Source organism: Rhineura floridana, chromosome 3 (assembly GCF_030035675.1).
Source record: "Rhineura floridana isolate rRhiFlo1 chromosome 3, rRhiFlo1.hap2, whole genome shotgun sequence".
Classification (NCBI taxonomy): domain Eukaryota; kingdom Metazoa; phylum Chordata; class Lepidosauria; order Squamata; family Rhineuridae; genus Rhineura; species Rhineura floridana.
Window position 1 is genome coordinate 133672618 of NC_084482.1, and position 24155 is coordinate 133696772.

The 24155-nt window shown below is 41.2% G+C and overlaps 2 protein-coding genes across 3 annotated transcripts in view; one reads left to right on the forward strand and one right to left on the reverse strand.

Annotated features, from left to right (window-relative positions):
* STAB1 (stabilin 1) overlaps window positions 1-6721 on the forward strand; it is a 158887-nt gene extending 152166 nt beyond the window's left edge. Inside the window, exons 65-69 of the mRNA XM_061617982.1 lie at window positions 1039-1185; window positions 1377-1496; window positions 2300-2443; window positions 3516-3626; window positions 4861-6721. Coding sequence (XP_061473966.1) covers window positions 1039-1185; window positions 1377-1496; window positions 2300-2443; window positions 3516-3626; window positions 4861-4914 — 576 coding nt within the window. The 3' untranslated portion in view covers window positions 4915-6721. The remainder of the gene's footprint in view (window positions 1-1038; window positions 1186-1376; window positions 1497-2299; window positions 2444-3515; window positions 3627-4860) is intronic.
* The window catches only part of NT5DC2 (5'-nucleotidase domain containing 2), a 43826-nt gene continuing 25429 nt past the window's right edge, over window positions 5759-24155 (reverse strand). For both annotated transcript variants that reach the window (XM_061617984.1, XM_061617983.1), the window contains 6 exons: window positions 17507-17608; window positions 16520-16601; window positions 14142-14228; window positions 10241-10381; window positions 9929-9993; window positions 5759-9431 (listed from right to left, as the gene is read on the reverse strand). In XM_061617984.1, the coding sequence (XP_061473968.1) occupies window positions 9170-9431; window positions 9929-9993; window positions 10241-10381; window positions 14142-14228; window positions 16520-16601; window positions 17507-17608 (739 nt within the window). In that variant the 3' untranslated portion in view covers window positions 5759-9169. The remainder of the gene's footprint in view (window positions 9432-9928; window positions 9994-10240; window positions 10382-14141; window positions 14229-16519; window positions 16602-17506; window positions 17609-24155) is intronic.

Consider the following 24155-nt stretch of genomic DNA (forward strand, 5'->3'; position numbering starts at 1 on the left):
TTGCAACAGAATAACTTTGAAGAATGTCAACCAAAGTACACCTAGTTGAGTTCCAAATTTATCTTCTGGGGTTTCACTGAGAATATTAAAAAAATAGCCTTCTGCCTTTAAAAATAAACTCTTTGATCTGATGGTGGAAGGTATCTTAAGGAGGCGTTGAAAAAAAGTTTCTTTTTTTAAGTTTCAGAATGTGAAACATCCTCACACTAAGAGCGAGGAGGGAGACTGATAGCACAAGGTGGTAGTTCACAGAGAGTCTAACTTTACATTAAGATTGTCCAAAACAGTGAAGAAAACATACAGCCAGCTTTATGTCACTAGTTGGGCTTCAGCATAACTTGTGGAAGAATGCAGCATTAAAACAAGCCTTGCATCACCTTTCCACTTACAATCCTGTAGTTTGCAAACCATCAGTTCTCTTTTCTCTAGCAGGAGACTACTGCAACAGTAACCAATGAATAATTTTAATATTTCTACTGAGGCGACAACTTTATTTAGCCCTTTATTTTTCCATGTTGCATATTAGCTGCTGCTCCTTAAGTTTATAGTCTTATGACTGTCTCTAGTGGAAAGGATGGATTTGATGTATCTGCATGGAGCAACACTAGGGCTTACATATTCATGGAAGCCACTTTGCTCCAGTGAAGGCTTCCATAAATGGAAAGGGGGCAGTTTTCACAAATTCCCCCTTTCTTCTTCAACCCCCCGACCTCCTATGATGTTCCACGAGCCCCCTCCCAATCCTTTGGAGGAGATGGGGGGGCAGGCTTTGGGCAGCAAAATGAAGGGGAAATCAGTGAAATTCTGTCCCCCTCCCCTTCCATACACAGAAGCCTCCACTGAACCAACAACAAGAAGGAATACAAATGACTATGGCCTTGCCTCTTCAATCCCTTCCCAGCTCTGCATGTGTGTATATAGGGTGTTGTGGAGCAGAGGAGCTGAACTGAATCCGGCTGGCTGTGATTTTTCTCTCCCCTTTTTCTCATCCATAAAAATAACTTTGAATGGAACTGAAACTTCTCTTTATTTTACTAGTCTTTAACACTGAATGACCTGAAGCTTCACGTATCGGCAAGTGATGTGGCCCTCCTAAGCTTCAATCTCACAGCTGGTACAATTATACCTTCCCAGGCAGGATACAACCTTTCCATTGCAGATTCTGTGAGCAACACCCAGCTCTCTGTAAGTATCTCATATGGATAACTGGACAGGCTCAGTTTTATCTTTTTGGATTTTGGTGTCTGCGAAACTCTTCACTTTGTCTCTTTGGACCATGTGCTTCCTTGCAGCAAATTTGCTTCACAGTTCTTAAATTCTTTGAATGATAATTCATTGATTTAGTAATTCAGTTTTCTTCACTTTTATTGCACCAGAGTTCTAAGATGATTAATAATACAGTGATAATTGAGTGGGATATTCTGGCCTCCAATGGGATCATTCATGCTATTGAGGCACCATTGAAGGCACCTCTTCAACATGAGCAGCTTGATCAGGTTGGTTATTAATTTAATTTCTTTTAGAAATATCATGCTCTAGAACAATCCACTTTGCATTCCCTTTGTCTCTGTTTTACTACATAAGATTTGAATCCAGTACTCTACACAAAGGAATGTGCTTTGCAAATGATTGGTAGATTTGTCTATATGTGGGAGTCAAGATAGTTAACCTGGATCAGATGATAATCTTTTTTTGCCTCTTTCCATAAAATTTCAGCTTTTTAAAACTGCAGTTACTCATTTTACATAGGAAAACCCAGAACAACAAAATAATTCACACCCAATTTTACAGTATCTTTAAGTGAAAATTCACCTGAAAAGCAATAAAAATTATCCTGGTGGTTAAGTGTATATGCACACAGCAAGACAAAAATAATGCTATAACTAACTATGGAGAGTATATTCCAATAAGCTACCCAGTAGGAACGCGATAACCAAAATTAATCTGAGATGCAACATGATATTGCTTGGACAGGGAGAAGATGATGATGCAAAGGAAGGTTACAGGGTGTGCTTGGGGTGGGTTGAGAGTACTTTTCCTTGATTGGTTGCTTATTCCTAGCCATCTTCTCCTGTAGTTTTCTGCAGCTTCATGGCAGAAAGCATACCATCTCACCTTTTAGCCTGGTAGCTGCTTTCAGGAGCAAAGAATCAGCAGAATGATACAGATTTCAGATTTGCTCACAGCACTTTTAACAATGGATCCCTTAGTTAAAGACAATTAGCAGGTCAGAATGCTCTAAGGCAGCTCTCTGATCTCACATTCTGAAATATGAGTAAAAGAAAACTGCTTTTTGCAGGTTACTGGTGCTGCAAAATCACCTGCTGCTGTGACCACTGGTGTAAGCACTGTTGTTGCCATAGTGCTATGTGCAGCAATTGCTGGAGTATTCTACTTCTATGTCAAAAGAAAGAACCAAGGATTCCAGTTTCGCTATTTTAAGGTATTTTCTTTATATATCCGGTGAGAAAAGTATTCTCTGCATGCACACACTCCTGTAAAATTTCATCTGTCTTGTCTTCATTCATTACTCCTGCAGACATTCCATCTTCGATACATGGATTAAATGGGGGGGGGGGAATGTGAATTTGTTCTATTCTCACTTCTGGTCACACAGGAACCTGTAAGACTGCATCCATAACAAACAGTTATGCTCAACTAGAGTACTCTAGTAGTATCGTAGTCTAATAGCAGACTTGCTTGGCCAGATGGCAGAAATCTCTTTTGTTAGGCAGGCGTTTGTTTTACTGGATAGATGAGTTTTTATCCTATGCTTTTGTTTTACCCTGGTGCACTTTTCTCTGTTGTTATTACATTGTATAGATAAATGTAGTTAGCCACGTTATTCCATAGAAGAAGAAAAATGTATTAGGACCAAAGTCGTGAGGAAAGGCAGAATGCCATGCCAAACTGCCCTCCCCCCATAAACTCTGATTAAGCTGATTGATTATATGAAAAGCCTCGGACTAGAAAGAAAGGTCTGCCAAAGACAGAACAGTCTGAGATTTGCACTTACGCTGTTGTACAATTAAAGAGAGTCAAGAGCAAGAGCGTCATGGTCAGAATTAGGGAGTGCAGTTTAGGACAGAATTGCCATTAAATTGTCTTAGAATAGTATAGAAACTACTTTTATGTGCCATTTCCTGAGAAAAATATTCAGTTTGCTTAACAGTTACATTCATTCCATCCAACTCACATTTTGGCTTTAGCACATACATATCAGTATACAGGTCAACTGTATGAGCTGAAAGTCTCCAGTTCAAATCTTATTCTAGCCATGAATTCCTTTGATCGCCATGGGCAAGCCACTTTCTCACAACCTTTCATCTATAATAGGGGAGGATAAAAACAGAGTTGCTGTACTGAGATAATTTGTATGACATGCTTTGAACACTGATGAAAGCACTATGTAAATAGGAATTATTAAAATTATAGACCAAGTAGACGTCAGTACCCATTTTCTCCGCAGTTTGATATGCAAAGACATTCTTAGCCTATTTGTACTTTGCCTATAGGCTGAGCTAGAGGATGAAGAGCCTTCACCTTGGGAGGAAAGGAACCCACACCTGGTGTCCATTCCAAATCCCATTTATGGAGCAGACAGCTCAATCTATGAGCCATTTAAGGTAAGACATCTGATTTTCATATTTTGTTGATACATTTATGCAGTGTGACAGAGTTCCATTAAACATTTGGAAATGAGTTGCTTTTCTAATTTCAGCCTTTTGTACATTTGTTGTCCATATGTAATCAAAACTAGTTAAGAAGGTATTAGCCTTCTTGGTTTTCAGGCAATTTGAAGAGGCATTTCCCCCCACTAATTTAGTGGCTGTATCTAGATGTCACGATAAACCACGATTTAATTGTGACAAGGACAAATCTATCCACACTCCGAGCTTATATAGTCCCTTCCAGCATAGCTGCAAATTCAGATGCTTCCCATTCCTTTTTCAGTTAACTGCAGCTTAACTTTTCATCCAAGCCTGACCAACTGTGGCAAATGTTTATTATGCTTAGTTTGAAGGAAACAAACGTAAACTGCGTTTTATGAAGGGAGTTATTTCAACAAACCACAGTTTAGGGTTCAGACTAATGCTAAACTATGATTAATTGAAATTGTAAGTGAAAGTTTTTGCTCTCCTTGTGGCCTCATCAGAGGTGAAAAGGGAGTGCAAGAGTTTGAGAAAAAGCTAGGCTCTTTCCTGTCATGACAAACCATAGCTTATCATAATGTATGAATGCAGGCAATGTTTCAAGCAAATGAAAACTGCTAAAATTGTAACAACCAATTGCTTCCTTTTACACAAAATTCAAAACATTTGTTGGGCTGCATTTCATAGTAAGTACTTTTAAGGGGGAGAAACACACGTTAGTAAGAATTGTAACAGCTCTCTCATTTTTTTTTAACCAAACATCAAAATATCATGTTTGTTCAAGTCAAACTGAAAACAGAATAGCATGGATGTGATATTCTATAATTTTACTCTTCCATGCACCTTACAGAAGATGCTCACTAAATTTAGTTTGGCAATAGTCAGTATCTTGGCATAGCACCATTGGCTAACCTTCAATAACAGATCCAGAATGGTTAATTTAAGGCTGCCCAAAGGGTTTGTTTGCACTGCTGTTCCACCCAGTAGATATAAAAGGTCCTGGTACACCAATCCATCCATAGACACCCTACGTGTACACCAACTACAGATAGGCATGCATATTCAAGTGGCATCTTTGCTAGTGCACAACTAGTACATTGTAATCACTGGTGTGCCTGTGCTAGCATGAGATGCAAAACTCAGGCTTGTTGTTTTAAGAATTCTGTCAGATTAACCGGACTAATATGTATTTGAACCTTGATTTCAGGATTCTTTCACTGGAGAAGATTTTTCAGATAGCTATGGAATTTTTGGGGATTAATAAGCAGGAAACAATTTTCACAGAAGCTATGTCATGCAGTATGGTCCTGCTTGTGATGGACTGCTTGAGAAGTCTTGCCTGTCTATGCAATGGGAGCAAATTAATAAGTGCCTTTGGATTTAATTGTAAATGTTAAGTGAAACATACCTCAGTTCCATTCCTCTTCTTTAAGCCATGAGCAGGAAATTGGGCTCCTTGCCCTTGCATGCAACTGGGGACTTTGCCAATTTTCTTAATTTTTTCTTAAATCTGAATGTAGGCCCTACTGCTATATTGGATGCCGTCTTTAAGAGTCCTCCATCCTCTGACTATTTGACTGTAAGGAGCTGCAGTGGGGGATGAAAAGTAATGTTGCATGCTTTGGATCCTGCCCATGCAACTTCAGGCTTAAACTTAGGGAATATCAGACACATGAATGTTTTTGGTCAGTGGATGCTGTGGAGAACCTTCAGCAGGTCAATAAAATCTTAGTTCAGAGATGGACAGTTGGATCATTTTACTCTGAAAATGCACTGTGGATCCTTCTGCTGATCTTTTTTAAAATGTTACTCAGAAGACAGTTTGAAATAATACTGCCTGGTTTATAATCCTACTGAATGAATTTATTGTTTTGAGAATGATAAATGTTTGTAAAAGATTGTAAACAAGTAAATGTTGTCAACCTTCATTAAGCTTTTGGTCATTTTGAACCAGGAGGTAGTTATGCTTATTTCAACATTTGGTAAGGCTACTTAATGGTGAAAATAAGTGTTATACCCTTATGGCTGAGATTCCATTATTTGTAATCCCCACCCCACTCGTGTAAGAAAAGATTGCAAGACAGTGTTAAGAAGAAAACATTAGCCCATGGTGAAATACTTCATTATCTTTGTAAAAATAGTACATTGTGTTTTACAATAACCAACTAAAGCAATGTTCTACACTCTCAAGGACACTTACATTATACATAATCATGGAGCGCACACACACATAATAATCTGACCTTCTTTGTGAACAGACTTGCAAATCAAAACTATTGTACCAAGTGCAGACAAAATCGTATCAAAATCATTATCCCAGTTCTTCAGATTCCAAGCTACCTGTGTTGTACAGAGCAGGCTACTTGTAAAAAAATGAAGGTAGTGCTATCTGAGGACTTTCAATAAATGAATACAAAAAAAAACTACAAGACAATTGTTGGAATAGTTCAGATTGCAAATACTTGGTAGTAAATAGTTTAAACAAGGACCGGCAAAGTAATCTAGTAATATATTTGCTGTAAAATGCAGTAAATAACGAAAACATAGCAAGCTTATTTGTAGCTCAGCAATTTCAAATGAAAAATGTAATAAATATATTAAATCTTACAACTTTATATTCAAGTGTTAAATTTCTTCTTCCATCTAAATGTCTAGCCAAAACTGCTAAGAAAACTGGGTTTTTTTATTAATGGATTTAACATTTCATATTATGTTCAGGAACGAGGCCACAGGTGGCTTTATGGGACAGGAATCATTATAATGGTGGTTCATTTTATCATTTCTGTGCAGTATAAGTTTACTTGGCACATTTAAAACAGACAACTTTATGAAGGAAATGAACTAATTTCAAACCTTGGTCAGTGTAAGTGCCCTTTGAATTTCTGGAAAGGTAATTTTAAGAATTTGTTTTCAAAATCCTTTAGTTTAAATAGCCGTCTACTTTCTCTTGGTGTAGAACTACACATCAAGAACAAACATGCACTTCCTACCCCTATGTTCATCTGTTAATGAGAATGTATGGATTGTATAGTTACCAAGGAATAATTGTATATTATGACATCATCCTATAAACCGCTATCTTCAGCATAGACAGATTCCGCTTCCCTTGTCTCTCTTCCAAGATCCTGTTCCTAGTAGAGACATATTCTCCCATGTCCCTTTCAGTGTTTGGGCTGCACACCATCCTGTACAAGTTTGTACATACCGTTGTCAGTTTCCACTGGTGCAGGGATCTGGCTCTAGAAGTTTTCCTAAAGGAAAGTGCCTTGCAAACTACCACCTGCAGTGCTCCTGTGGGAGGTGGGGGCGGCACTCAGGCAGGAAGGAGGACTGTGGCTGCCTCTTCTCCCTGCCTGATGCTCCACCTCTTGACAGCCCAGGTCACTCTGGGTCATCCAATCTGACTTGTAGTGATCCGGGGCTGTCAGAACCTGATTCAGCTGGGGCCAAATAGACTTGATTTGGCTTGGCTGAAGCCGGAGTACAGTCCTAATAGGCATATACGTTACACTTGGCTGTGGGCTTTCTAGTGTATGTTTGTATACACAGTGCTTATTAGGGAAAAAAACTGTCATGTTTGAAGAGAGCCTCTACGGTGGTAAGAAACTGTCAAAAGAGAAGAGGGACACAAAACCCTTATCACAAGAAATAACAGCTCTATACAGTATATATAGGGTGCGCATGTCCTATAATGTAAACATGTCATTAAGCAGCAGAAAACTGAAAACTTCATTGCCATTTTAAGGAATGCACCCCTACTCATCAAGATTGGAATGATAAGTTGATTTTTTTTCATCATAGCTAAACATCTTGCTGAGCTGAAGAATCATCTTCTCATCAGTTATATCAAACTGAAGCAACAGCATGTTTCATTGGAGTAAGTTTACTTACAAGTCACATTTTAAAAAACCAACTCAGTGTTTTTGACTAGTAGGTAGCACTCTAATATAAATCTTTAAAAGAATACAGTACACAAAGTCTGGTATCCTAGTCTTAAATAACATCATTTATGTGAGCAACAGTTAGGGTGACCCTCTCATTAAGCATAAACTAGAGCCACAAGTTCTATATAATCTGTCAGAAAGGCTTCTTTAGCATCATTAGAATGGTCAAGCTTTCCTTAAAAAATTGCATCAAGAACCATTTTCCCCTCACAAATGGCAGTATAAAACTATTCAAAGCTCAACTGTGCATTTAGTGGGTATATGGTAAATAAACATTAACAGTGCTGCAATCATTTTGAGCAGATTTATTCCTTATTTACAGCCATACCTGTATATGACTAAACCAGGCAGCATAAAACCCATCCCTCCCCCAGTTTGATTTCTATACGTGGAGTGCTCCCTTAAGCCAGCCCAAATGGAGTTTAATGAAACTTCAAAGGAAGGAAGCTCCATTAACTGGTATGTATGCAACAGCCTGAGGGTTAGTGTACTCCATTATGATCAAATACAGAAAATTGGTGTCTCAAAACTATGTTCAGCCTAAAATGTAAGCCGTTAAAAATATATAAGCTGCTGCCTTATACCAAGGCAGACCATGTGCAGTCACTCTCTAGGGTTCCAGATGGGACATTCCCAATCCTACTTGGAGCTGCCAGGAATTGACCATGGGACCTCTGTAGGCAAAGCATGTGCCTTATCACTGAGCTATAGTCTCCCTCTCTAAGTAAAAGCTAGCAAACTGAGCTCTGAAGGCAACAGGAAGTCAGTGCAAACCCTGGAACATGTGTGGATATTGATATCTCACCAATTGTTGGAAGCCACTTGTATCACCTAAAGCTTCTGAACAGTCTTTCAATGGCAGCTCCACCTACTGCAGTCTCATAGAAAGGAAAAAGCACCACGGCCAAAGCTGCAGCCATTGACTCTTATGTCAACCTTTTCCTACACAGGTATGCACAATGAGGATAGAGTGCATCCTTCATTTGTGTCAGGCTAAAAATGACATTTTAAATCAATATGTATTTAGATGCTGCAACAATAAGATGTAAATATGGAAACAAATGCCTTAAGAAATAGGTTTTAAATTCAAGCCAAACTTATACCATCATATATTTTTAAAAACTACTTTTCACCATTGCATATTGGATAGAGCTGATTTACACATGCGTGCACTTCACTATGTTTGTAGATGAGCCATTACAAAGCAAACTACCACAGTGCTGTTCAACAATCAGTTCACACAGTCTGCTATGAAAGTATAATTGAAAGTATATACATGTGAACCAGCCCCCACACTGGCAGAAATTCACCTAATTAGTGAGAAATCTCACTATTTTCTGAGCAGCATTCCTAATCCAAGTTTGGATTCCGTATTAATTAAGCATTTCTAAGACATAATCTGTATTGTGAGGTTTTATTCAGTCATCTCGGGTATCTATTAGGAAGTGCTGGGAAGCAAAGTATAGCAACGGGCACACAGAAACCAGGTTGCAATCCATGGCTAAGCAGCTGGGCCCTTCATACACAATAGCTATATCACACGAACGTTTAACATACACATCCAAACTCCTTTCACCGGATATGCACCATTTCCTCTAAGAATGGAGTCTTCATACAACCAGTACAGAGCTGATCCATCCAGAGGGGAGCTTCGTGCTGCAAAGGAGTTCGCCGAGGGTAAAAGGTAAAGTTTACATCATAGTTCAGCAGGCAACTGATGGAGGCCATATAGATGTCAGAGAAACGGATCAGTCTTCGAGAAAAGTAGGTTGGATTGTGGAAGGTTCGAAAGATGCTTCCAAATTGGGGGTTAAACAGGTTCTTTGTAAGTGACCTGAAAGGAAATAATTTGGTATTATGCAAGTACAAATGGAAAAGAGACAGACAGGCAGACAATGTGGGGGTTTGGTGTTACCTATTCAGAATGCCTATGCGGTGTCTGGCCAGTAAATTTGTCAATTTAAGGCAACACCTAGCATCCTCTTTCAAACTTGTTAGAGTTTTACTTTTACCCCTTAAGATCTCTGGAAGGGTAGGATTACTTTCTGAGGGAAAGATGATGAGATGTGCCTGATATTGTGTTTGTCTTGCAAGTTAATCAGCCCCTAAGTGGGCCACCTGCAACCTTCCAGACCTACTCAAAAAGACAGAAAGGAAACTTTGGAACTAGCACAACCAGTTCCAAATTAAGCATTAGCATTTATGAGCTATTCAACTCACACACAGATTGTGTTTGAAATTTGTGCAATAATGCAAGAACAATTAGAAAGGTTTTGTTTTGTTTTTTAAAGGACGGGGTAGCAGACAATATCAAGGAACACCAAGACTCACCTAATTTCCTGTCGTTCTTTCATCCACTCTAGCAGCACCTGCTTAGATTCTGCATCTTGATACATCTAAAATAAAAAAGTTCAAGACGTTTGAATTTTGAATGTAACTGTCTTGAAGATCAGGCCTCTGTCAGGGTAAATATACATTCCAATACTTACAAAAGTTGCAGTTTTACATCTCTTTCCATCCCCAGAGGGGAAAAAAGACAAAGTATAGCCAAGAAATGGTCTTCGTTAAGGTTAGGATGATGGAGTTCCTAATAATAATCATGCTCGGTGATACTCTCTATGAACATCATTTGGTCTATGTTACCTGCATTCTCTCCAGTAGTCCTGTAAGAGCCTGCTGCCAAGTCAAAGAGTGCATGTATTGTTCCGTATTAATGATTCGGATTTCTGTTTCTAGTTCTGGAACAATAGCTCCTGTCCTCCAACCATGACGCAGCATTAGATCCTAAGAAGCAGGATGGGAAAGGCATGGCATAGGACACTGTGATACAGCCTTCAAAGGAAATCCACAATAAATATTTTAATAGCACTCTCACACACTGATGTAAGTCAATTAATAGCCTGAAGGACACAAACACATTTCCATCCAATTTATAAACTTCCTTGCCTGTGGTCAATTCTTACCAACAACCAGCAAGAACACAGTTGTTTGAATTATACTATAGGATAAAATAAAAACATCACAATGTCTAATCTTTCCCATAACATTTTTTTGGTTTATTAGTCCTTGAGGACTGCCAGTCCTTAGAAGTGATGGAACAGGGTGGGGAACAGCAATGGGATGAACACAATGTACTACAGAAATGTCTAGTGGTGGTGTTTTATTTTTAAATAAAGTAAAAGGAAGATTTGGTAAAGAAAACATGACAGTGAAATAAGTTTGTAGATGAGAGTGTCTGCAACTGCAGGTTATGGAGTTTACTTACAAACAGATCATACCTCTACCAGCCAACAACCCATGGTGCCCTGAACTGTTGTTTTTTTCTACATTACAAAAATATATACCCTACCCTTCTGAAATACTGAGATAGTGTACAATAAAAATATACATTTCAAAAACAATTATGTCAGATACGTACTCACTAAAACCTTTCAATAAAATATCTGCAGAGATTTCATGAGAGCAGTGTCAACAGTGTCATTCAAAACTGAATGAAGAGAAGGAAGAAATTCAAGTATGCGCCTTGATTTATGCCATGGGCCAGCAAGCAGAGCAGATATTTAAATCATTTGAGTCTGCTGCTGCAGAGGGCCAGGATGACTGTCTCCTAGTCCTGGGGAAATTTGATGAATATTTTGTGCCAAAGAAAAATCTCATTCATGAGAGGGCATGCTTTCACCAGACATCAGAAACCAGGGGAATCTGCAGAAGCCTACATAATATGGCTGCATGTCGTGTCCAGGGCTGGACTCAGGAAACACACCAGCTGATGAAAGCAATTCAGTTTTTATTAATGTAATATCCAGACAGAGACTACGTCTCCTCATGAAGCAACACAATACACGTGTCCTGCGACATGCAAGAGAGTTGACAGAACAAGGAATTCCCGTCCCCCCTTATCCTTTTTAAGGGGGCTTTCTGGCGTGAATTCTCTCACTCCGCCTTAGGACAATTTCTTCCCCGCCCCTTCTCTCTCTCCCCCTGACTCGTTTTTCCCTTCTCCGGGTTCGTGGAGAGGGTGGAAGTTCTGCCTCCCCCTCCTCTTCTGAAGATTCTGTTTCTGGGATTGGAGAAAGGGGGGGTGAGCGTCATGCCCATCAGGCTGACTTTTCCCTGGCTGAGGAGGGAGTGGAATCCCCCCTCCTTCTTGGTCTAACGGCTCTGGCTCAGTGAGGGGGGTCAGCATGGGAAATTCCTGAGTAGTGTCTGTAACTTTGTCTGCTGGAGTTTCAAGGCCTCTGCGGTCGCTGGGCAACACTATCTCTGAGTGTTCTCCCTCCCCCTCTTCACCCAGCTCTGAGAAAGTGATCTCCTGCTCATCCTCTGAAGTGCTAGGGTCCCAATCCTGCATCCTGACACTGCATGAGAGAGCTGATGAATGTGCTTTTGGGGACACCAGGAGTGAAATGCTCAGAGACCGATTGGTAGTGGGAATTTTGGATAAAGACATGTCCCAGAAGCTGCAGATGAAATCCAATCTCACTTTGGAGAGGGCTGTGGAGATGATAAGAAACTCAGAGCTTATCAAAGGCCAGGTCCAAGACAAGGGTGCTTTACAAGGGCTGCAAGAAATAGCCGAGAAACCCCTGCAGAAATGGAAACCCCAAACTCCAGAATACCAGAAACAAATGTACAGCCAAACATCTAATGCTCAAATAGAAGCCCCTAGATGCCCAAGATGTGGGAACGGGCATACACAAAGAGCAGTCTGTCCTGCAAAGGCTGCAGAATGCCACAAATGTAAGAAGATGTGTTATTTTGCCGCTGTGTGCCGCACTAGAATGGTGAGTGAAATCATGGAGCAGCAGAAAACTCTGGCAAAGACTAATAACCTCCTAAGCCGAGATGCTGCAACTATGATGGGGTTGTTTGCAACGTTTAGATGAGCTTTCCACAGAAATTTCCAGTTGGAACTTTGAAGACACCACCAGTACAGATAAGGCTCAAAGAAGGGGCTGTACCTTATGCTATTCACACTGCCAGAACAATATCAGTTCCACTGCTACCCAAAATAAAAGCAGAACTAGATAGAATGGTTCACTGTGAAGTTGCAGAACCTATCACAGAACCTACTGATTGGTGCATGCCAATGGTTCCAGTACCAAAAAAGGATGGAACAGTACGCGTATGTGTGGATCTAAAACAACTAAATAAAGCTGTCAAGTGGGAAAAGTAAATTCTTCCTACTATGGATGATATCCTGACACAGTTAGCTGATGCCCACGTATTTTCATTGCTTGATGCTGCAAGTGGATTCTGGCAGATCCGCCTGGGTGCCGACACTGCTAAATTGACTACATTCATCACTCTGTTTGGGAGATACTTCTTCAAGAGATTGCCATTTGGAATTTCAAGTGCACCTGAGCTGCTCCAGAGAGAAATGTCGGAGATGTTACACTTGGAAGGCGTTTCAGAGTTCATGGACAATGTGTTGGTTTATGGTGCGACAATGGCAGAACATGATGAAAGATTGGGCAAAGTCTTAGCAACAATAAAGGCAGCAGGGTTAAGACTCAACAACAGCAAATGCATCTTACGCCAGAAAGACCTTACATATCTTGGACACTGCATAAATGAGCATGGTGTGAGTCTAGATCCTAAGAAAGTAGAAGCCATTTCTGCAATCAAACCTCCAGACTCCATCACAGGACTGAATTTTTTTTGGACATGGTACATTAATTAGGATGCTTCTTGCCAAATATGGCAGAGAAACTACACCCATTAAATATACTTTTGAAAGCAGACAGCACATGATGCTAGGGTCCAAGTCAAGAAAAGGCCTTCTCAACAGTGAAAAAACTCTTATTAAGAATAAAGAAGCTCTTTTATCCTCAGTCTCATCATCAATATAACAGGCCCCAGTACAGTATTTCTGACTAAACATGCACAGCAGTGGGCTTCCTTCCAGCTGAAGCACCCTGCACCCTCCCTTACAAACCTGGGGCTTCCTGGAATAGATAGTAGATGTGGCAAAGCAGAAAAGTGAGAAGGAGTGGGGAGAAAAAAAATCAACATTTTGCAAACCCCCTTTAGAAAAATAATGTTAAAAATGTAAGACAAACATGCTACAGAGAAAAAAAAATCCAACATTTAATTTGAAACTGTTGTTCTTAAAAATTGCTACATGTGGAGCCCAGTTTGGAAAGGTGCCCGAAACAGCAGACCATGAAAAAATATCTGACCTTTTACAATAGATTTGATGCTAGTCTGGGTTTAAATCAGGATTGGGTAAATGGGAACTACAGTGGACATTGAAGAATCAAAGCCATAAGATTAACGTCTTCCACAAATATATGCTAGAGAAGGTGTGGGAGACCTTTAGCCCACCAGTTGTTGCTGAACTACAACTCCCATCATCCCTGACCATTGGCCATGCTTGCTGGGGCTGATGGGAGTTGTAATTCAACAACATCTACAGGCCAAAGGTTCCCCATACCTCTCCTAAAGCAAAAATACTGAATAATGAAGCCCTCCTTGGATTCTGGTAGCAAGCAGAGAACATTAAACAGAAGCAGAAAATTCCATGTGGGACAGCAATACTTACTGCAAGGTCACTGTACAAATGGTCACCAAAATAAAGGACCTTGGACCCACGCCAGCCCGTTAGCCGCAGAAAATCAAACAGATTGCCCTGAAACAAGATGAACAAAAGAATGTGAGAATAAACTAAGTATCTGGTTTCTTTTTGCAAGGAAAAACACTGTCCACTTTTCTTGAAAAGGTCAAAAAAAATAAGTCTCACACATCTTTGATTCTTTTATGGAGCCAAGGAAACAAAAAAAAATTGTTCATAATAAGCTGCTTATTAAAAAAAACTATGGTAAAAGCTTAAGGAGTTCTCACGGGAACTTTGAAATTAGAGAAAATGGGGACTTTTGAAAGCTAATTTATAATTCCATCATTTATACAAATTCATATCTTACACTTTGCTTGTGTATACATCAATTGCTAGGTATGTAGACCAACTATTCCCTAAGGCTCATGGTGAGTTAAGTTCTTCTCTCATTCAGCCTCACTGTAACCTTATATGAGAGGCCACTGCCACTCCAATACAACAGTTTAAAAACTACACCAAAAAGGGGGCTGCATCCAGACTTAGTCATGCTTAAGACTCAACCCCATTGACTTAAATGGGTCTACTCTAAGCATCAATAAGTTGCGATTCAATTTGCTGCATGCTGAACTGTGATTTCAACCTAGATACTCCAGGCCCCATCCCAACATGCTATCCCAAGGTTTCTTAAAGTGGGACACAGGCTACCATACGAACATATACCTTTTTTTGTATAGAGGGCATTATCTGCTCCTAGAACCTCTCCCCCTTGGCCCAATTTTGGTATATGTTTTGACTGGGCTACAAGGCAGATCTGTCCTCAGATAGCCTAGCAGCATAACACAGACTGCTAGTTCCTCTTCACGCTTACTCATTTTTAAAATAATGGAAACCAATTAAGCTCTGCCTTTTTTAATTTTTGCGCTTCTTAATGAATGGAACTAGAGTTTCATTGCCACCGATATAAACCCAAGCCCAACACATTCAGATTCATGCAGGATTAATAAACAATGTTTTTGCTGTTTAAAAGATCATTCCAACTTTAGGAAACTTTCCCTACCACTGGCATTCCTGGTAAGAACAGAGAAACATTATGCCAATTTCAGTGGAAATTTGATGTTAACTGCATACGCACACATCAATAATTATCTCACCATAACTATGACAACCATTCAAATGTTTATGCTGACACATTGCAAATATGGTAACATGTTGGCTTCTAAGATGGAGTATGTAATAAAGAGAGTTGGGAGCAACACAACTAGGAAACTACTGGCCAAAATAATTCCCGTACTGGGAGTGTTTTGCATGAGTATTAGGTCACATGTGGTATGAATCTACAGAGTTTTTCCCATCTTCCCAGCCTCTCTCCCACAGCATTCCATTATCAAAGCCTGGAGGGATTTATTCATCTTTTGCCTATTTTATATATTTGGATGTTATAGCCATTGTCTAATTGGCACAAGCCTTTTAAGTTGAGACCTTATCCCAGTCTGCGTCTGTGTTGGAATTGCTTTTTAATATGTTTTTAAACCTTTCTTAATATGTTTTTAACCTTTTTTTCCTTCTTTTTACTTTATTTTAAGCTTTTAAAAAAATGTTTTTAAAGATGTTTTGTTTTAATGTATTTTAAAGTCTGTTTTTATGATGTTGTAAAGTGTTTTTATTGCTTTTGTTTGCTGCCCTGGGCTCCTGCTAGGAGGAAGGGTGGGATATAAATAAATAAATAAATAAATAAATATTGCTATGCCCAAAATCATGTTCTTTGATTCAACAATGAAATGCAATGACATACTTTGAACTTTCAATTTCAAGAGCTTGATTTCATCACTGCACTGCCTCAGAACCAGTTCGGACTTCAAGAGAGCTCAGCTGCAGAAGAGGAATACTAACAAACTTTCACTGGTATCTTCTACTGAACAATTATCTCTTAGCCTCCCACAACAGATTTTCCAAGCCCCTGCTAGCTCCTAGTCTAAAGGACCTATGGAATAGACAACCTAGCCTAAGTGTTAAAGTAGGAAAACACAACCTAGCCAGCTTTTCTTCAGTAACAATGGGATGGAACTATATTAAAAGAACAAGAAAAAATATGAGTACAGATTTGGAAGGATAATTACACATCCCAGCAGAGTAACCACACTTAGCCTTTATCTTATGGCATATATGCACCCCAGTTTTTAAAATGGGAGATTCTAACAAATGGAAATTAAGAAGCCATGGAAAAAACTAGAAAATTACAGCCATTAAAGAAGAGTGGCAAATATGATTGTCATAACTTGTTCTTGCACTTCAAAGCGACTCCAAAAAAAATGCTAGCATCCTTAAGCCAAGGCATGAAGTGATAAGATACTGTCAAGCAGTTTTACCTGTTTATAGATTTCCCCCTTTTCCAGTTTGCTTATTTTGTCCCAGTGAAGTGAACCCTTTTCATCCATTTTTCTGAAAGGTCTACAAAAGTCAAACAAATATTACAGGCTTGCAAATCCTTATCTTGATATGAAAACATAAAGTATGATGACAAATGAGAAGTGATTAAAGTGAATGACTTCTTTAGCCAGGGTGAAAACACCTTGTAGGTAAGTCATCATTAGTTTATTATGTGAGTTGTTCAAAAGCTTGTTAATGACAGCAGGAGGAAAGAAATTGACTCATTTGTTCTCAACAGTTTATATAATGAACAAGTACAGTCTGTTTTAGATAAAATAGTTAGGATACTGTGTCACTTTCCTTTTCTAGGATGTTAAGGCCTCAACATACATAAAAGTCCCAACACACACAGAAGGCAGCCAGGAGAGAGGAAAAGTGTTCTGAAACTGGCTAATGGGATTTTTGTACATGAATGCCTGACTTCAATAGGTTGCATTACACAGAACATTAAAGACCCCAAATAGTCCACACTAGATTTGGAATTACTCTAATACATTTCCGCACAATTTGACAAACAGTTTTAGGAAAAGGAGCTTGGACTGATCTGGCCAGATTATGAAAATGCAAAAAGTCACTAGGCATCTTGAAACAAAGCACACTGATGTTAATGAATCCTACTTCTACATAAGCATGTTTAGGACTACAGGAAGGTCACAAATAAATGCTGTATTAAAAGTACACAGCTGCTGTTAAAACACTGCAACTGCACATTTAATTCCTCTCTCTCCCCAACCTGCTGGTCAGAATACTTACTCATAGCCTGGCATTGTGATGTTCCACATTCCGGGCCTTGCTCTCTTTATTATCAACTAATTATGTGAGCAAAGAAGTGCAGAATGTGCAGTTGCCATTTTGGGCAATAGCTGCATGTTTAAATGTAATGTATAGATCTAATCTAAAGAGCATAATACAATCAAGAAACATACTTGCGTCTATCAGTGAAGAAATTCGGCTTATCTGCTTGCACAATGACCATGTCAAAAAGGTCTCGCCAGTTTTTGCCAACCATATGCTTCATTCCTTTATCACTGGAGATAAAAACAGGAAAAGGTTATTTCGTGAATGATGGTCTAGAAAAAGATTTTGTTTCATTCTCATGAAAGACTGGGATTATAAACCACTTTTTTTTTTAACACTTTCTATTCCTTTTTCCTAAAAGCACAAAGGAAGTGGCATTTTGTTAGGGCTTACTGTTAGTGTACACAAAAAACAGGGCCCTCAAAATGCTCTTTCTTCCCTTTAAATTCCAGAAGCTGTCAAGACAATTTTGTAAAATTAATGTTACTGAAGACAGATCTGCAAGGTTGCGGGCAGGAATGGGAGTAACCCTATACTGACCAGCTCAGATAGGCCAGTTAGACTCAGAGGAAAGTACAACCAGCTGCTGCCAGGGTTGTTTAATGCATTGCACTTTTAAAAATCAGCAAAACTGGAAACACATGCACGTGCTTGTTTGTGGTTGTATGGGACATACAGGAAAACAGACCAGGACAGCACAAATTTTGGCTAGCTTTGGGGAGGTCACAATTTTTCACTGGCTACCAATCAATCCCTCCCAAATTAAATTGGAGGAGGGGTGGTCCCAAGTTGGAGGCCCTTGGAAGCAGTAAGTCTTCACACTTTCCCCCAGGTACCTCTGAAGCACAGGTCAACCTCAGGAATAAGCCTTCACCTTTCTCTAGGCTCAGGAAAGGATGGGTTCTTATCCTCGATATCTTGGTGGGCTTCAGAAGCATTCAGAAAGCAGAAGGCTTCAGTCCATTTACATGCGTTCATTAGATTATCTTTAATACACACAATGGTCTTAATATTATACAACTTTCTTAATCATTTATTCCTACAATTTATATCTGCTCAACAACACTGAGCAGCTGCTGCACTAGGGGGACTGAAAAAGACCTGCCCTGGGAGTGAATATCTGAGCATCTGGGTGCTCGCTGCTTGCTCCTCTAGGTTGCTGTCTCTTGAGACAGCTGAAGTTCCTGGTAAGTGCTGCAAGGACTGGGACCCCCTGCCTGACCCTTGCTCCAGAGAGAGGCTGCAGTTAATCCCGCAGCCTCTTGCATCAGCTCCTGGCTGGATCAGGAGGCATAAAAGCCCAGCTGCCCTTGGGTGGTGGGTCTGCTGTCAGCAGGGTCGCCACTGAAGGGGGTTGTCCTTCAGGAAATCCCGAGGGCGCTACCCTCTTCTATTTCTTTCTTCCCCCCCCCCAACCAATCTGGAGAAGATTTGGTAGTTGGGAGGGCAAATGGCTCATGTGTAGTTCCTGCGCAGGGTGAGAGCCTGTGCAATGAACTGAATTATAGGAAAAAGTCACCAGCTGCCTTCAGAGTGAGAGTCTGTAACTGGCAGAAGGGTGGCCCTCCCTGGGTGTGAGACAGGTGGGGAGTAGATGTGCCCTGTGTGAAAAATATTGAGTGGGTCTGACTGTTCCCAATTCTCGCAGAGGCCTACTGGGATAATTGATAATTGACTCAGGTAGGTTTTGTTGGTGGGCTCTTCTTGGGTCCATATTGGGTGTTTAGAAGGAGTCTCAGTAAGGAGGAACATGGGTGATGCCAACCCAATCTCAGTAATCACGGACAGAGGTAAGTATAGCCACGGGGAGGTGGTGAATTACCATACAGGATGAGTGCAAGACTATCTACGCCTTGTTCGTTGCTGCCACTCCTCTCATGGATGGGTTCCTTGTTGCTCATTTGCTGTGCCCACTGGCCTGTGTGTGTTGTTTAACGCCAGATCAGTACACAATAAGACCACATTTATCCATGATTTGATCATAGATGAAGATGCCAATTCAGTTTGTATTACCAAGACCTGGGTGGTGAGCTGGGAGTTGTTCTGACCCAGCTTTGCCCACTTGGATACTTGGTGCAACACAAGTACAGGCTGCAGGGACGGGGGGGGGGAAGGAGTTGCTGTGGTCTACAGAACTTCCATCTCTGTCACCAGAAAACCTCTCTGTCTTAGAGCTGGCTGTGACAGCCTGCACCTAGTGTCAGGCCAAGGAGACAGGAAACTAGGGTTGCTGCTGATGTACCATCCACCCTACTGCCTGGCAGCTTCTCTGATTGAGCTGGCGGAGGCCGTCTCAGCTGTGGTGTTGGAGGAGCCCAGAACGATAGTGCTGGGTGATTTCAATGTCCCTGCAAAGGCTGCCTCTAGTGTTCCCGTTCAGGACTTCATGGCCTCCATGACGACCATGGGGCTGTCTCAAGCTGTCACTGGCCCGACGCATAGGGCAGGACACACCCTCGACTTGGTTTTTGCTTCACATGGAGGAAGGTGTGGTCTGGAGGTGGGGGGAGGATGTCACCCCATTGTCATGGTTAGACCGCTTCCTGGTAAAGTTTAGACTCTGATCCTTCCCTGCAAGGATGGTGGACAGATTAAGATAGCCCCACCCCCGGAGACTAATGGAATCTACTGGATTCTTGAATGCCCTGGGGGAGTTCCCAGCAGATAGAGCAGGTGACCCTGTTGAACCCTTGTCACACTGTGGAATAGTGAGGCGCGTTGGGCTCTTGATATGGTTCCTACTTCTCTGCCACCATCGCATCCTCAAGTAGCCATCCAGTGGAGCTTTTCCGTATTGTCAGGGGTCTGTTGACATCAACTCCAGGAAATGGAGTTTTAGACTCTTCAGAGGCCCACTGTGAATTGTTTGCAAGGGTAAAATTGCTCACTTTGATAGCAGTCTTGATGCCCCATCCACATCTACTGTAGTCCCCAATGAGGTGTCCAGTGCAACATCTGCTGCAACTTCTTGGGAACGGTTTCAGTTGATGCAGCCTGATGATGTAGACAAGGTGCTTGCAGTGATGAGGCCAGCAACGTGTCCTCTCAACCCTTGCCCTTCTTGGCTTATTAAAGCTTGCCGAGGGGATTTGACCGAGTGGATCCAGGGTGTGGTCAATGCATCATTGTGGGAGGGAGTGGTTCCAGCCACCCTGAAAAAAGTGGTGATCCAATCACTCGTGAAAAAGCCCACCCTGAACCCATTGGTCTGGGACAATTACTGACCGGTCACAAATACCCCCTTCTTAGGGAAGGTGACTAAGAGGGTTGTGGCGCAGCAATTGCAAGTACTCTTGGATAAAACAGATTATCTTGACCCATTCCAGTCTGGGTTCAGGCCTGGTTATGGAACTGAATTGGCCTTGGTCACCCTGATGGATGACCTTTATTGGGAGAAGGATGGAGGCGTACAACCCTGTTATTCTTACTTGATCTCTCGGTGGCTTTTGATGCCATTGACCATGGTATCCTTCTGGGCCAACTAGGTGAGATGGGTATTGGAGGCGCTGTTTTACTGTGGTTCCGATCCTATCTGCAGGGTCGTTTCCAGAGAAGAGCATTGGGTGATTGTCTTTCAGCCCCCTGACAGTTGTGCTGTGGGGTGCCGCAGGGTACCATCTTGTCCCCCATGCTGTTTAACATCTATGTGAAGCCCTTGGGAGCGGTCATCAGGAGATTTGGGGCAAAGTGTCAGCAGTATGCTGACTATACCCAACTCTATTTCTCTATAACATAATCGGGAGCAGCTATGCAAGCCCTGGACCGCTGCCTGAACTTGGTGGTGGGCTGGATGAGGGCCAATAAACTGAGTCTGAATCCTAGCAAGACGGAAGACCTGTGGGTTGGTGGTTCCTGAGTTCAGATTATTGGTCTGTTGCCTGCTTTGGAGGGGGTTGTACACCCTCTGAAAGAGCAGGTCTGTAGTCTGGGGGTACTGGATCCATCTTTGTTGCTGGAGGCCCAGGTGGCTAGGAGTGCCTTTTACCAGTTTCAGCTGGTAAGACAGCTGCAGCCGTTTCTGGACCAGGATAGCCTGACCACTGTTGTCCATGCACTGGTAACCTCCAGGCTGGATTACTGTAATGCGCTCTATGTGGGGCTGCCCTTGAGGTTGGTCCGGAAGTTGCAGCTGGTGCAAAATGCAGTGGTGAGACTGCTCACTTGGGCAGAGTATTGCCAACATGTAATCCCGCTGCTGAAAAAATTGCACTGGCTGCCCATTTGCTACCAGGCCAAGTTCAAGGTTCTACTTTTGGTGTACAAAGCCCTACACAGCTTGGGACCAGGATACCTGAAAGACCGTCTTATTCCTTATATACCCAGATGATACCATCTTATCAGGAGGTCTGTTCTGCACAACATGTGGCGGCACCTACCCTGTGGAATTCCCTCCCCATAAATATTAAACAGGCACCATCTCTGTTATCTTTTTGGTGCCTATTGAAGACCTTCCTCTTTCAACAAGCCTTTAAAGTTGAGACCTTATCCCGTTCTGCATCTGTGTTGGAATTGCTTTTTAATATGTTTATAAACCTTCTTTTAAAAAAAATATTTTTCACCTTTTTTTTAAAAAAAAGATGTTTTGAAAGCTTTTTAAAAAAATTGTTTTTAAATATGTTTTGCTTTAATGTATTGTTGCACGCCTCCCCAATCTCTGAGCGGTGAGATTTCAGGGGTCCCTGCGTTCATCCAGGGTTGGTTTCCTTTGGGAAGAAGGTCAGCAGAGACTGCAGTGTCTTTATGAAATATGGTTTATTTATTTACACACATTCCAACCTTAGCTTAGGATGGAGGGGTTCAAGGCATCAGCAGTCCAATATCCAGCTTTTCCATCAGTGTTACAGGAGGCATCCTAAAGCCATCATGCAGAGAGAGAGAGCCTCTCTGCCTGCCTCCGGTTCCCAGCCTTTCTCTAGACACTCTCTAAAATACACACCAAAGCACTAACCTCTGCTAGCTGCCAGGAGGGGAGGAAGGCTCTCCTGAAGAGTTTCAATGACAAAAGGATCTTCCTGGCCCATTCACCAGTTGCTGGGCACCTGATAGACCCATTACAAACCTGGCCACTCTATTTGTTTAACAAAAGAAGCTTATCTGACCAGCAGAGCAGAGTTCCCCACCCCAAGGCACAGGATTCCAAACCAGAAGATGGAAGGGGACCCACAGGAATCATCCATTCCAAATACTCACAACAGTATTTTAAAGTGTTTTTAGTGCTTTTGTTTGCTGCCCTGTGCTCCTGCTGGGAGGAAGGGCTGGATATAAATCAAACAATAAATAAACATAGTTTTTGAACAGTGCACAATGAGGTTACAAGAGAGATACAAAATATAAAACAAGTTAAAATTAACCATAAAACCAGAAAAGCTTATTTAAAATGCCCACTGATAGATAAACAGGATGGGGACCTGTCTGATCTCAGATGGGAAGGCATTCCACAGAATTGAGCCCGCAATACTAAACACATGATGGATGCAAGTTGTGTATCCAAGCCATGGGGGACCACTAACAGTGACTACCCCAAAGACCTCAGTAATAGGGCAGGGATATAAGGAATTGGGTGGTCCTTAAGGTATCCTGCATCCTGCATCCAAGTTGTTAAGGACCTTGTAAATTAATACAATTGTTATAAATTATTGTACATTAATTGCCGCCCTGGGCTCCTGCTGGGAGGAAGGACGGGATATAAATTAAATAATAAATAAATAAAACAAATACAATCCTTCCCTGCCAGAGAATCTGCATGGCTTCAGAGTCCAGTTTGACATCAGGGACCTCACCCATGTCTTTAGTCTAAAAGGTTCTCTCACCATCAAACTGGCAAGTCCATTTGTGAATTCTGCTAGGGAGCCAATTTTGAGTGCTGAGTTACATGTGAAGAAGCCTACAGCACTTTGCAGGCTCTTATGAAAGTTTCTTAGGTAGTGCTCTTTGAGTCAGTTATTCCCAAAATTGGCTACCAAGTCATTTCCAGCCTAGATCAACAACACAACAGCATCTTCAGTTCTGTACAAGCAGGGATGAGAACTTGTTCCATCACCTTAGGCTATAAAGAACGCATATTATGTGAGAGTTTAAAAAGGGGTTTGTGCTGTGTTTTTTTTAAAAAAAGAACACATTTTGGAGCCCAAAGGCTTCATTCCATTTACACATGTTCATTTAATACATACACACACACTGTTTTTTAATATTCTACAACTATATTATTGCACAATCCTTCCCTGACTGAGGATGTGGAGCACAGAAGGTTCTCCACAGGGCTCATCAAGCAGCACACCAGGACACTACAGGAAATAGGAGATCTGTATTTACCTTTCATATTCCCAGCCAGTTCTCTCCTTTGGGCTGCTCAAGAAATTAGAGATCCATTAACTTAAGTCACTCACAACATGCAGAAAGGGAAGGCTATATGGGAATATCGGAAGCACACAGACTTCTCATTTCCCATAGAGTCCTGGCAGCATGCACCTACGCATGTCAAGGTGGAACAATGAAACAGACCTGACTATGCATGAGGGCAGGGAAGGATTCTGCCCCTCAGGGTGATAGCTATTACCTTCAAAATGTAATTTTCAAAATGTACAACCATAGAACTAGAGCAGCAGACCAGGCAATGCAGTTTTTCCAGTTTCACGGCTGTGCATAATTCTTACTAAAAGTTGCTTTACTTGTTTTTAAATTGTATAATTATATCTTTACCCTCAGCCCCAGGACTTTATGGTGAAGAGAGGGTAAGAAATCTAATACATACATAAATCCTGCTTTTCCAACCATAAA